Here is a 14,781-nt window from a genome sequence, read left to right on the forward strand (position 1 = left end):
TGGCAGCACTGGAAGAGCAATCTAGAAGTGAGTTTCAGATGCTTCTACTTGCTTAGCTTAGAATGAAAAACAACAAGAGTTTTAGCTGCTAGCCCAGCAGAGTCAACTATTAGTTAATTCTGATCCAGAAGAGGCCACAGATAGAGAAAAAGCCTAGCTTCACTCTTGCATTACAGGCAGGACTGTCATTACTGCTGATTAGAAAAGTTGTATCTATTTGTAAACTGAACAAGCACAGTAAAAGGCATGACAAAACCCACACCTCAAGATACCACTGCTTGAGTTCTTTCTGGAGTACCAGTATTCTATGACGCAGACATAAACAACAGCACTAGGAGAAAGTCAGAACTCCCTGCCCCAAGTCTCTTCACTATGCCACAGTGACATCCAAGCATTGATGAAACTATCACCTTGATGCATGGACACCACAGATTTTTTGGTTTTTTTCCCCTCAACAGAAGTCAGCTAGATCTGATAGTAGAAGGGGCAAGAAGAAACTAAAGCTTTACTTTTTCCTATTACTTTTCTATGTGGAGACAAAAATTTACCCATCCAGCAAAAACCAACTATCACTATAAATTTCCACACCACCGGTACACTTTTATTAAGGGCTTCAAACTACTCTTTGACATCTTTAGTGGTTGGCTGACACCTACACTCAGGCTCCCAGTCTTTACTTCAGAAAATACACCAGCTTGTGCTCAACCGTCTTCTGATTAAAAAAAAAAATGCAGCTGCTAAAAGACACCCCTACAAAAGAATAAACTAGAAAGAATATTCTCATTTACAGCTAATATTAGCTAAAAACTAATTAGTTAAACCACAGAAAAGTTAGGGTGGGTTTTTTTATTGTTGTTTGTTGGTTGGATTTTGGGGAGTATTTTTGTTTCCTTCTAGAAAGGAAACTTCTAGAGCAGCTGTTGGAATAGGGTCAAGGTTGTCTTATCAGAAAGAAAAGAAGGTTATGTTACTAGATGACATCACAGGGAAATCCACAGAAGTGCATCCAAGACTGTGGCTGTGCTGATTCTCTTAATCTTTAGCCCTGCAATTTACTTCAAGATAGTGAAAAGGACAGTCACTTTTCAACAGAAGATCCAGCTAAGAACAACAAATGAAAACTGATAAGCTGTGGTCAGTTGACCTTTCAAGCCCAAAAGTAGTCTCATACAGCAAAGGCCTTGTTAGGCACACCTTGCTGATGGCCATTTTTCATCCAGGAGAATTTCCTTTGCCAAACTTTCTTTTAAATAATTAGCTGCTGAAGGAAAATCCCAGTACTAAAACCAGTGTTAAACTGGATTTCAGTTTCTATGCAGTCTCAGAAATCTTCCTTCCATATCTTGCAAGAAGCACAGCTGTGCTAGCTCTACATTCAAACAGTTGACAGGCATTTGTTCCTCCCCAAGTTATGCAAGAGCAACCTTTAGCATCTGAATGTGTCTGTATTTTTGTATCCACTTTCAAGGTGAATTTTACTTCTGTTTCAAAGTCCATGAGGAGCTACTAGCACAAAGCAGAGGAAATGAACAAGAAAGACAGGCAGGTATGACAAAGGGACAAAGAGAAGTTAACGGAAGCATTTCTTGCATGGCTCTAGGATGCATCACACACATGACACGACAGCTGGGTTTCTCAGTCACCTGGTTCTAGATGAAGAATAGGAAAGTGTTGATAGAAATAGGCTCTCTGAACCTTCTGCATCTCTGCAACAGACAGAGACGTCAAAGAAAACCTACCACAGAAAGTGACAGTAACAGTAAGACTCAAATGCAGATAAAACCATGAGAAGATAGAGTAAAATACTGAACAACACTGCAGAAAGGGCACACTTCAGTTGCAGGACTGAAAAGAGATTCCACCTCTGATGTTGGGTGTTGCAGCTATGCAAGCTGCTGGCTCATAATGGTGCTTTCATATTTTATCCCAGCATTCCTCATTTTGAGACAGAATTGCTATATATGCAGCAAGCTTAACAGAAGTTGATGCAAATGAACCTTTCTCTTGAGTTACAGTGAACTTTTAATGAAATACCATGATCTAAGCAAAGGATGTTCCAGATAATGCTCATCTTAATGGCTGAGTCTTCAGGGGAAAAAAGTAAAACAGCTCATCACAGGCCTTTGATGCTCAAACCCTTTCACACAAAAAAAGAGCAAACAAATGAAATGACGTTTAGTTACATACCATCTTTCCACAGCTCAGACACAAACTTATCCGATGACTGGTGGAGCAGAGTAGCAATGTTATCATTCAGCGGATCCATGTTCTTCATCAGCCATTCATCTGCCTTGTAGTCCACCTGGAGAAGATAAACACATCAAGAAACTTATCAAGAAGTCTGGGGAAAGGCACGGCAGCAATTTTCTGCAGCCCAAAATCCAACATCTCACACAGTCTAGAAAAGTATCACCAAGGTTTGCACAACAACAGATTACCTAGTTTTCATATAACTTCATATATTTCATATAACAGATTAATAGTTCTTGGATTTGCCATCTAAGTAAGCACACCTATGAATTTCCAACCCTTGCAAAAAGCTGCATGTTCCATTCTGTCAGCAAAGGGAATGGATTTGCAATGCTAGTTTGTACCACCCAGACTGTGACACAAAAAATGGTTGCATCAGCATTTTTGGTGATGAAGTCTTGATGCAGGTTTCTGAGCAGTACCTCCAAGTCTCACCAAGTCACACAGAACAAATTCAAATTGTTGTCAGTTTTACATGTCTTGAACTATAAATGTAGATATAACTTGCAGGCAAATCTCCTTAGTGCTGTAAGCTTCTCTGCAATGGAACACTTTCATGAAATCTTTCGATGGTTTCTCATAGGTAACCATTTTAGTAAGTAGCCATTTCTAAGAAGCAGTAGTCATGAATTAAGCATTCCAACCTTTACATTTTAGTTACTAACTCTTTACCTTGCCAGCATAATGTATGATACAGAAGTCAGCTTTGTCTTTCAGCTGTTTTGGCTTCTGAAATTTGGGGTGGGTGCCTTGTTCTTGAACAACTTTTTCCACAAAGCTTTTGTCTGTTGCTTTTGGGAACCAGCACTCTTCATCCAGCAGGGCCAGTATACCAGGAGGCCCAGCCTTAAAGAAGGGAAACATGAAAATATCAATAACTACATGACTACAATGATAATTAACACCTTCAAATGGCTAGAGGAGAAAAAAAGAATACCGAAGCCTGATCCACATGACATTCACTTCTTGTGTGATATCAGTTAAACTATTTCCATTGTAAATATAAATTGTTAATGGTTCTTCAATATCCTCATCTGAATTCTGACCATTTTTATGAGAAAGTCTCTTCTGTGACATTTGTTGAGGTTTTTTATTTTTTTGAAAATGATATTTTTTAATAGAAGAAATATTATTATACAGTTCTCTAAATATATTCAGGTGTCTAAATGCAAAAGGCCATAGCAGAAAGTTTCGCAAACTAATCCTTACTATTGGAACATCTACTATGAAATTTGTAAATTCTCATGTTTCCTTAAAGCAGAATGAAAGCAACAGAGTTCACAGCTTCTCATCACACCTGTAGTTAAGTTCACACTACTTATGTCAAGCTGCACATATATCTAGCACCATGCAGACCTGCACAAGTGAGGACAATATAGTGAAAGGAAAAAGTGGCCAATCGGATCCATTTTCATGCAGTGTTTCCTATGGAATTGATACTAATAGCCTTATTGGTGACACACTTTCAGACAAAGAAGAAACTGTTCACTCCTGCTTCTAATGAAATTACAGTGTCAGTAGAGGATTACAAAAGCTAGAGGGACACTTTCCAATCTAGGGGCAGAGATGATGTCCTCAACGATAAAATCAGTGCAGCCATTTCCTGCAATGGTAAAACAACAAACTTACCGGCTTCTCTATGAGGTCAATGCAGGGCTGCAGGTCCAAGCCAAAGTCAATGAAATTCCACTCTATGCCCTCCCTCTGGTACTCCTCTTGCTCCAGAATGAACATGGTGTGGTTAAAGAGCTGCTGAAGCTTTTCATTTGTGTAGTTAATACACAGCTGCTCAAAGGAGTTCAGCTAATGAAGAAAAAGGCAGAAAGATATTTGAGCAATTGCTTGTGAAGACACACCTAGTATCCTCTTAGCACAAAAGATCATATCTGTGGTTCAGGAATGTAAGTTAAGAGTGGGGCAGACAGTCCACTGTCAATAACCCCTTTGGATATGAACTGCCTGTTCTGTCACGTGCCACTGCACACTGCTGCAATCCCTCAGGAAGTTCATGCACATTGGTTCTCAGACTTTGCAAAAGAATGTTTAGCTGTAAACAGCAGAATAGTTACTGCAGCTACTTAACACGAAACAAGAAAGGAATCACAGATGCAGAGCCAGCAAGTCCTTCTCATAGGAAAAAGTAGCAACAGAGCAAGAAAAGGAAAGGAGGAAGGAAATTTCTTCAAAATTCCCAGATTTCTTCAAATAGTGAGGACAAGGTTAATAACCCACAGTGCACTTTTACGTTTGATCACACAAAACATAATGCAGCTTTTAAAGATTTCCTGTTCTAATTCCTCCATATTTAATAATTCTTAACTATGTTATTTCCTCTTTTCAGGAGATCCAGCAACTGTGAAGCCAAAGGTACACCAATAAGGGGGGCGGGGGGGGGGGGGGGGAGAAGGAAACAAAAATACCCCCCCAAACCCAACCAACAACAACAAAAAAACCCCAACTTCTCTGTGTCTCAGTTTTCTATTTCATAAATTATTGGTCCAATTCATTTTGCAGTTGTTCATGAGCTAGACCCAGTGTAACATAACACAGGCTGACAGGAGTTGCCTTGCTGAGATAATGGCAGGATACTTCTTTTTTGATGTGGCTCTCTGTGGCTGCTTCAGATTATAATGCAAACCACATCCTAAAATTATTTCATAGAATCCCATAACAGTTTGGCCTAACAGTTCACTGTCATCTAGAGAAAGCGTTAATGTTTCCCCTCTCTCCACCAACTCTCCTTCAGCTCTTTCTCTCCTACACTTATCTTGCATGAGATTTGATTTTGATTCCCCTTTTTGTGGACTGCACATTCTTTCCAAGAGTATGTTATTTTCCAATTGTAAAACTATTTCCTTCTGTGGTCTTTGCTCCATATTAAACTGTGCTGAGTGCAAGGACCTGACATCTCCTCACCTCAAAAATCTCAAAGCCAGCAATGTCAAGGATTCCAATGAAGGATGCACCCTGTCTCTTGGTCTTATCTAAAGCCTTGTTGATGCGCATAACCAGCCACCGGAACATCCGTTCATAAGTGGCTTTAGCCAGTGCTTCAATGGCAAAATCAGCCTAAACAGCAAACAGATAAACATTAGAAGTTGCATTACAAACCAAAGAAAGGCACAGATTACACTGTTTTAGGATCTAGCAGCACAACTGTTGTCTGACATTTTTCTCTCCACCAGGAAATTCACTGAACAATGCTTATTTCAATTTATTCCAAATGGAAACTAGATGATATAGTGATATTCCATTTAAAGAGTAAAGAATTTGTCTCTAAATCAGTGTGTCAAAATCAAATTTCAGGATCCTTCCTGCTGGAGGAAACAAGAGCTGCTATTAAAGAAAGAAAAACTATGCCCAGTCACTTTCAAAGACTGTAGTAGCACGGAGTATTTCATAGGCCCACACAACTGAATTTAAATTCTTTTGTAACTTTGGATTTATGAAGCCAAATCCCCTCCGCCACCACTCTATGTTTGACACAAATACTATGTGTAGCAAGAAATTAAACATCAAAAAGGACAGGCAGTATGGAAAGGCAACCGGACTTCTTCCAGACTTCAATCTCTTACCAATCCCTTCCATCTTACAGGGCCATGTTTCTTTATTCAGAGGATAATGCCGTGTTCATAAAGAAGCCAGGCAAAGAGGACATACGGGCGTTTGCTCCATTCAAGCAGGCCATGAGCTCCTAGGTCAAGTTTCATTTACAGCACAACCAGTCAAGAGTGTTACAAAATTTTCAATCAATTTCAAGGGTGAGCAGCACATTTTTCTGTCTAGTAGCTGACCTACTCAAAAATAGTGCTTTCTGTATTGCACCAACTTGAAAATGTCACCCTTGCATACGACATTGAAACTACTAACTCCCCAGGGACAGCCAGTCACCAAAATTAGGGCACTTGTGTTCTCTTTCTTTTTTTTTTTCAGATGAGAAAAAGTGCTAAGTTACTGGATGAATTCTACCCTTATACAGACTACACGAGCAAGCAAAATATTATGCTAGAAGCAATATGTTATGGTACAATGTTCAAGTGTGCTTGCCATACATTGCAATCATAAAGATGGTTGGTAAACACTACAGAAACCTCTGATACATTCATTAGCTGTGCAGCAGTAAGACTAGAGACCAAAGTACTCATGCATTTTTTGAGAATGCCTACCTGCTCTTTGGTCTGAGCTTTCTGGACATAATCTCGTCCAACTTTGATGCGAGGAGTCAGGATACCTCTAGTGAAATCTGTCACATTGATGCCCAAAAGGTGAGACACCTTCTGAGCAGCTGAAGATGGTAAGAGGAAATAAAAAGATTCATATTATTCTGTTTGTCTCATAGAAAGCAAGAGAAAAAGAAAAACATTCCAACAACTGTCTTTAGAAAAGTCAGGAAACAGCTTTCAAAAAACATTAAATGAAGGACAGTTTGTTGAGACAAAATACCTTCCTAACAAAAAAACTCCCCAAAACCCCTCTTGCAACCCATACTGCGGTTTACTGAGTTTCTCCACAAGTCATTAGAGTACATTTAAAGTAATAGCCTCATACTACTAAATTGTAACACAGAAGCTTTAGAAAGGTCATTGTCTGTAATCAATTCAAAAATACATCAGATAATTGATTTCTTAATCAAGCTAATTGTTCTGTCTTCATCTACTGATTAGTCTTTGAAACAACTCTGTATTTCAGATTCAAGATCCAAAACCCAAACAGTTTACTCTCCTCCTTAAAATGATATTGAATATAATATTAAAAAATATTTAGAGCATATTTTAAATAATAACAGAAAAAAACTATAGTGATAAATTAGCAATGTTTGCACTTCTGCAGTACATCTAGAATGAAGATCTAAGAGTTAAGTCTTCCAACAAATAGTCTTCTAATACGTAAAACATGGCACTATTTACACATTCAACAATGGGCAGTGCAATTAAAATACGTACACATGCTTTTACACCCACCATAAATCTATCCCTCACCTTACTCTTACAGTTACCAGGCTACCTACAAAGGCAGCAAAGAACATTCCTTAAAATCTGATAATATAGGTTTGAAGGAGCAATTACTGTAGCCTGTTTAAAACACACACTCCACATATTCCAGTAGAGTAATCCTTTTCATCTGTTCATCACGTGTACTTCCTGCCTAGCCCTGACACAAGAACAGTGCCACATTCCTGCCCGTGGGTGGCTGCAAACACACGCCTGACGGAACACTCTGTGTTTGTACGGAGCATGCCAGGCGCTCTGACAAATAATTCACCCTGTGCAAAAACAGGACTCCAGCATTCCATACATACTGCTATACATTCTCTCACTTACAAGAACTTCCTGTAGGTTTTTTTTGCTGCACTTTTCTTTGGTGTTGGGGAGGAGATTGGTTACCTGTATTGTCTGGCATAGAGGCTTGGTCTGTATTGCGCTCCTTCTTGAAGACTATGTTGCCAAGTTGAAGAACACCTGAGATAACCTTCAGCAGACCTTTTAAAATAGTAACAATAATAACAGCTTAGTATCAGACATCACCAAAAGCCTTGATATGGCCCAGTTATCTTTTGTAACATGGTTAAGAGACCCATCTCAGCATCCCAAAAAACCTTCTGAAATTCTGGAAAAACACCACAGGCTATTCCTCTAAATGACTCCCTTTCAGAACAAAGGACTTGCCTTGTCATTCCTACCAAGACTACAGAGCCTAGAAATTTACCCATTCTCAACATCTCTATAAAGCAGTGAGAGACCAGACTGAGGGTAAAGTGCCACCTACATCATCTTTTTAATAAAACACTTTTCCTCTGCTTGAGGGTCAAAATTCATGCAATGAATTCAGTATTCAATTTTCCTCAACAGTTACAGTTGAACAAAACAAAGAGACAGTTAAGAGTACACCTCAATTAAAGATTTTGTTTCTTTAACCCTGTATCACTTTCAGTTCCCTGACCAAGATCTGTTGTCCTTACAGACACACATTATGATGTACGGAAGGCAGCAGGATGTGGGCAAAAGCGCCTGTACTGTAACTATTACTAATTACATGCTGAAGCACCCCACCCCATTGCTAATAATATATTCACACTCTGCAAATGATGCATGTCAAAAAAGCCAAACCATCAGATGCCAGGACAGGGAAGATGGTGTCAATTCAATTTTCACCATGTATCAATCAAAGCTCATTGCATAATAGCTTCCAGTTGCCTTGAGCAAAGTAAATTGCCACTCACTTGGAGGAGATCTTGTAACAAAGGCATTTTTTGTCCCCCAATTTCTACTTGTTTATGCTGATTTTGGCTGGGGTAGAATCTATTTTCTTCACAGTAGCTGTTATGGGGCTGTGCTTTGGATTTGTGTCGGAAATAAGTGTTCATAACACAGGGGTGTTTTAGTTACTGCTGAACAGTGCTTACACAGCACTTCTGCCTCACCCCTCAGCAGTGAGGAGACTGGAGATGGACAGGAAGATGGGAAAGGACAGAGCCAGGACAGCTGACTCCAACTGACCCGAGGGATATTCCATACCACATGGCATCATGCTAAGCATATAAAGCTGAGCGAAAAAGGAAGGGAAGGATGTTGGGAGTGATAATGTTTGTTTTCCCAAGTCACTGTGTGATGGAGCCCTGCTTTCCTGGAGATGGCTGAACACCTGCCTGCCACTGGGAAGTGGTGAATGAATTCCTCATCTTGCTTTGCTTCACTTGCATGTGCAGCTTTCGCTATTCCTGTTAAACTGTCTTTATCTTGATCTGTGAGTTTTCTCACTTTTACTATCTCAATTCTCTCTCCCAGCCTACTGGGCAGGAGTGAGTGAGCAGGCATGTAGGGCTTAGTTGCCAACTGAGTTAAATCACAACACTATCACAAAAATATTTCTTTTAAGAAAACATCCTTTTGATAAGAGAGTGAACAAAGGCTCCATCTATGCTACATTAGGAGTAACAGAAAAGAAATACACGTTTGTGATTGTCCCACTCTGCTCGGCACTGGTGCAGCCTCACCTCAAGTCCTGGGTGCAGTTTTGGGTGCCACAATATCAGACAGATATAAAGCTACTAGTAGTGTCCAAAGGATGGCTATGAAGATGGTGATGGGTCAAGAGAAAGCCTTAGGAGGACCAACTGAGGTCACTTGGTTGTTCAGGTGGAGGAGACTGAGGGGGGACTTCACAGCAGCCTACAGCTTCCTTACAAGCGGAGGGCCAGGCACCCATCTCTCTGGTAAGCAATGACAGGATCCAAGGGAACTGCATGAAGCTGTGTCAGGGGAGGGTTAGGCTGGATCTTGGAAAAAGGGCACCGGACAGGCTCCTCAGCAACCATAAAATATTAAAGCTATTTTTGTTCTAGTGCCTGGAATCAATAACTGGTCTACATGAAAGCAAAGACATACCCTAGAGCACACATAAAAAAACAACTCAAAAACCTGAGCGTAGCAGGACACCCTGACAATGAACTAGGCTACCATTTCTTTAATGTGGTTTAGGCAAATTTCTCTTCACCTCTGTACATAAGTTTCAGTCTCAAATGATTCAGGATATCAAGAAATGTATTGAACTGTCAGTAACAACAGCATGGATTTTAACAGCTGGACTGTAAAGGGCAGAAGACAAAGGTAAATAAACGTTCCCTACAGCCACAAGACTTGCAGCCTCCAGTAGAGGAGGCGGTGACCTCAAACCACAACAGATACCTGCTTGCTTCAGTGTAGAGAGTAACAGTCCTAGCTTTAGAAGACCACATACATTTCAAAAGTGAGACTTTGCAGAACACTGATTTCCAACCAGTGGGGCAGATCATGAATGAGAGAGTACAGAGCTCTGGTTAGTACATATCACTGCGCTTTGTGCTGGCTGTGTGCAATTCTATTTTCACTGTCATGCTACTGTGCTCCCAGAATCAGACAATATTAATTTCTGATCAGCAGTTCAGTGTTAAGCTGGAAATAAAGGCACTATGACCAGCCTATTTTCAAAGGACTAATCCAGCAGTGGTTGGACCAGATACTTTAGAGCCACTGCTAAGGGACAGTGGAAGCACAGAAGCCATGCACTGCACAAAAGAATGAGAGGGTTCTTGTCTCATGGATGTGTTTTTTATAAACTGGGTATACAAGCCTCAGATTGGGAACAAAAACAGCAAGCAGAAGCATGTTTTTATTAGCTGCTTGTTCTGAAGTTAACTCTATAATCTGAAACTGTGCTGGTAGATCCTGAGGTGGTCACTCGGGGCAGGGGCAGCAGGAATGGACACAACCAAAACAAAATCATCTAAATCCCTAAACAAAAAGCTAACATATCAAACTAAAACAACAGTAAAAAAAAAGAACATCAGAACAAAAAAAAATTGAGACATGGCCTATTCCTTCTTTTATTCCTTGCATATTCATACCTATCTGCTCTTCATCTGGGATGCCCATGATCTTCATTGCCTCCATGGTCTCCTGAAACATGTCTTTGTCTTGCTGACCAGGGATTGTAACATGCCCATTGGAAAGGAAGCGGTATTTGTTGTAAGGCTCCAGCAGCAGATCGTCTTAGGAAAGAAATGAGAAAGAAGTTGCTAGAGAATTTTTCTTTTTAACAGACAACAAGCTACCACCAATATCAAATTTCTTACTAGCATACACTACCAGCTCCTGGATGAATCTAGGATTAAGCCCAGTTCTACTTCAGGCTGAACATTTAATGTATGTTATATAAACACAGTTTTTCTGTGTTATTTCTTCCTATTCATTCCTCTGGACTACTTCACCAAAGCAGTGTCATTCATCATTAGGTCTTAAATCTGTAAAAAGTGGGAATTAACTTGGAAGTAAATTTGCCCTTAATTTCAGATACCTCATTTGTTTCAAGTCAGATAAAAGGTAATATATTAACTCTTGAAACAGTAGCAGCTATGAGAAAATCCTCTCCTTGTGTCATTCCTGCAGATCCATTTGCAGCTCTTGCACAACACAGACCCAGATTACCAGGCTGAGGTATTAAAACAAGGTGTGCTGGGATTCCAGACTGCTAGAGCTACTTAGAGGCTTGCAGTTTTGCTCCACTCAGTTACATGCCCAGTGCATCACAGCAGGACCATTCCTGCACCAGAATGGTTTACATCATGCACGACTAGACTAAACATGGGACAGTGATTTATATAAGGAAGGGCGTAGAGTCATTGCTGGCAGGGAGACAAGTGCAGGAAGGAACCAGAGAAGCAAGTTTTCAGGAACTGAGAAGTGCAGGGGGAGGGCAGATGGATGTATGAGTGCACGAAAGAAGTAGAGGAGAGATGATCCAAAAGACAGATAAGAAGGAACTGTGAAGGAACTTGTCTACAAGTGTTCTGAACCCTCTGTTGTTGTAGTTATGGGACTGCCTCTTCACAACACAATCATACTTACTCTTCAAATGCTCCCCTGCCCCAGAGAGCAGGTAGTAAAAGATGTGAAAGGTTCTCTCCTCTTTGGCCTGGCGAATTGCACGTGACTTCTCCAGCAGATCTTCAGAGAGTCAAGGCACATGACAGGACATACAAATCCCTTCCTATTCTGTGGCAGAAGGAAAAAACTACCTGATGTTCTCCTCATACCAATTGACAGGGCTATTGACTTAGCAATCATTATCAGACAACAATGCATTGAGCTCCTGGTCTCAGTTCTGCCAGCTTCGGAATGATGACTATGGTAAGAGACTTAACTGGTAAGAAGCAAAAAAAATAGTAGACATCAATCCCCACTTGCCTTGGACAGAAGCAAGAATGACTTACGAAATTCCACATCCATTCATACTGCCGCAGTTTATGCCTGCATTTCATCTCTTTAGATTAGAATTCGTTCATTCATTCAGAAAAGATCTGCACCATGATCACAAAGGTCCCAAAGTACTATTGAGGAAACAGGAGACTACAACAGTGATCTTGATAGCAGAAAGTTAGAGTGCTTCCAATTGCTTTCTCAACCTAAGTCAGTTGTGAAGAAACTGCTAGGTAGCATTCCTGACACCTCTAGAGCCTTGAACCTTTCAAGAAGTTACAGGAAGGATACAGGTCTCGATATTGGCTCCAACAATGTAGCCGTTGACATCAAAGTTGATTCTGATAAATTTGCCCTAAGAGGAAGACAATAGCATTAAAATTAGTATTCTTTGTGTTTATAAAGACACAACAGTAAACAACAGAGGTAAACCTTCTCTTTTTAATTCAGGAAAGGAAACTCCAAACAGTTCAGGCAGGTTTTAGGCAAAGCATAAGGTCAGCCAATAGGCAATGCCTGCTGATCACAAGAGCAATTGAACAAAAAAAGACACCAAGCACTTATAGACACTTCTGTCATTGTGACAGTCTACAACTCACACTATGTTTCAGCCTAGATTTTCCACAACCAGGGTCCCTTCAATTTCACATTACACTACCTTGACAGTTCCACCTCTTTCAGTGTTAGCTTCAACCATTTCATTTCACTCCAGCTTCCCCCCATCTGCCTCTCAGATGTTGTCCATTGCTCTCCAGAGCAAGGAAAATAAGGACGAGTATTTGCTCTCTAGGATAAAACTGACTGTAATGATTACAATAGAAATCAGCACAGATGATCCTGGCACAGGGTCTGGTTTCTTCATTCTAGAGACCTAAAAGATCTGCTCTGGATAATTCACTGAATGAAATTAATTTCCCAGATTAATTTAAAGGAAGTCACTCAGTTACTCTATCCCTGACAGCTATTCACCCAAAAGCAGACCACTCTGGAAAGTGTAAAATACACTTTTGATGCACTTTTCGAATACAATCATAACAAAATAATACTCACAAATCTTGAGGAGTTGTCATTCTTTACTGTCTTGGCATTTCCAAAGGCCTCCAGGATGGGATTAGCCTGGAGTAACTGTCTCTCCAGTTCTCCCTAGAGAGAAATCCAAAATTAATAAAGTAGGTAGCGGTTCACTGCATTAACCTTGGGTCAAACCAGCACTGCAGTTTCAATTCACACTAGTTTGGCATCTGCTGCAGAGAAGCCATATTAAACCTTAGGAGATGATCCCTTAAACCTTCAAAGGAGACTCATTAGTTATCTGGGTTAAATGGAAACATTCATAAACAAGCCTCATTCTCTTCCTCCCATTATGTCTTTTTGTTACCAAGAAGCCCTTCAAAGTCACTTGGCTGTTACATCCTGCAGACTTCCCAGGGACAAAGTAAAAACCACACCACCATCCAAAACCAGGCCCTCATCCCAGAAGTGTACTGCCATAGAGGCTGGAAGAGTGAGGTAAATCCTGTCTTGCTACTTAAAGATAGATCTGAACACTGCTACTAGTAGGTTAAGAAGTTAGTCTGAAAAGGTCTAATGTTTTACAAAAACCAAGCACAAAAAGTCTGCACTTTTCTAAGAGTCTACCTCATACAAAGTACAAACAAGTTTCTCTTTGTAAGGAGAAACACACAAAAAAGAGAATTAGTGGTATCCCACAAACTGCATGATTGCTTGCATTCTGCTGCCATATTTACACACTCCTCCCCTCAAGGAACACAAAATGCTTGAACTGTAGAAAAAGAAATTCAGTACTTTTATCTCTGCCCAGTACTAGATCATTGTAGCAGAAACACCTTTCCCTGCAGGCTCTACATGTATCCCTATCCCTGCTTGTCCTCTGCGCTAAAAGCATGGAGTTCTCTATATTTCAAGATCAAATAAAAAGCTTCTGGAGACACAAAATTACAGTTTAGATTAATGTTTCTCTTTTTAGCAGTTATCAGTAAGTACTCAAGACTGCCAGTGCATAACAGATGGAAATGAAGTTTGATTTGTGAGAACTGGGATTATGGGGAAACTATTTAAAGTTACTTCTAAAGGAAAATTGTTCCCATTTGTTCTCAAAGACAGATTAGCTCTTATACAGTGTCTCTAAAAATACAGGGAATAAAAAAAAGAGAAAGATACATGAGAAACTGTACAATGAACTACAAGTCTTTATTTTTTGCTTCCACAATCACTTCACACTTGCAAAGTGCAAGGCCAAACAAGACCCCCAGCCCTGGTGGAACTGCACATACACAGAAGGGGTAGCCGCTGCAAACACTCTCATTCACTGTTACATATATCTAGCAAGGAGCTTAGCCCTGGTATGGGACCTGAGCTGAGACATCATCTGTCTCACAACAGACCCAATATCTGGTATTGGCAAGGAAAAAATACTTTGAAACTAGGTTTCAGACCTTGAAACTGTGTGGTAGTCACATTTCCCCTTGTGTTCTGCCATATGTACTGACACTGGAATGAATGCTCCCTCACACCAATCCTCTCCCCCATCCTTCAGTGAAGTCTTAGGCCTGTGTTTCTAACTGCAGTTTGTTACTATTCAAGTGAGAGATGACAGCAACACAGCACTTAAACCCAACTATGGAACAAGGAGGGAAGAGAAATCAGGCTTTGACATCAAATCAATTTTAATTATTGGGCTAAAATGAAAACTGAGGCCATACTTAGCTACATAAAGACCGGAAGTTTATGCAAATCCACATATAATAGACCCTACTGTTACTTAATACCTCAGGAA

The 14,781-nt window shown here is 40.2% G+C and overlaps 1 protein-coding gene across 1 annotated transcript in view; it reads right to left on the reverse strand.

The window, feature by feature from the left end:
- The window catches only part of MYH9 (myosin heavy chain 9), a 70,345-nt gene that overhangs the window by 20,261 nt on the left and 35,303 nt on the right, over positions 1-14,781 (reverse strand). The window contains exons 6-15 of the mRNA XM_063395796.1: positions 13,035-13,127; positions 12,276-12,339; positions 11,634-11,732; positions 10,634-10,777; positions 7,635-7,730; positions 6,417-6,535; positions 5,167-5,319; positions 3,880-4,053; positions 2,923-3,096; positions 2,188-2,302 (exon numbers count right to left, since the gene is read on the reverse strand). Of these exons, the coding sequence (XP_063251866.1) occupies positions 2,188-2,302; positions 2,923-3,096; positions 3,880-4,053; positions 5,167-5,319; positions 6,417-6,535; positions 7,635-7,730; positions 10,634-10,777; positions 11,634-11,732; positions 12,276-12,339; positions 13,035-13,127 (1,231 nt within the window). The remainder of the gene's footprint in view (positions 1-2,187; positions 2,303-2,922; positions 3,097-3,879; positions 4,054-5,166; positions 5,320-6,416; positions 6,536-7,634; positions 7,731-10,633; positions 10,778-11,633; positions 11,733-12,275; positions 12,340-13,034; positions 13,128-14,781) is intronic.

The sequence above is a fragment of the Prinia subflava genome, chromosome 4, assembly GCF_021018805.1.
Source record: "Prinia subflava isolate CZ2003 ecotype Zambia chromosome 4, Cam_Psub_1.2, whole genome shotgun sequence".
Lineage (NCBI taxonomy): Eukaryota > Metazoa > Chordata > Aves > Passeriformes > Cisticolidae > Prinia > Prinia subflava.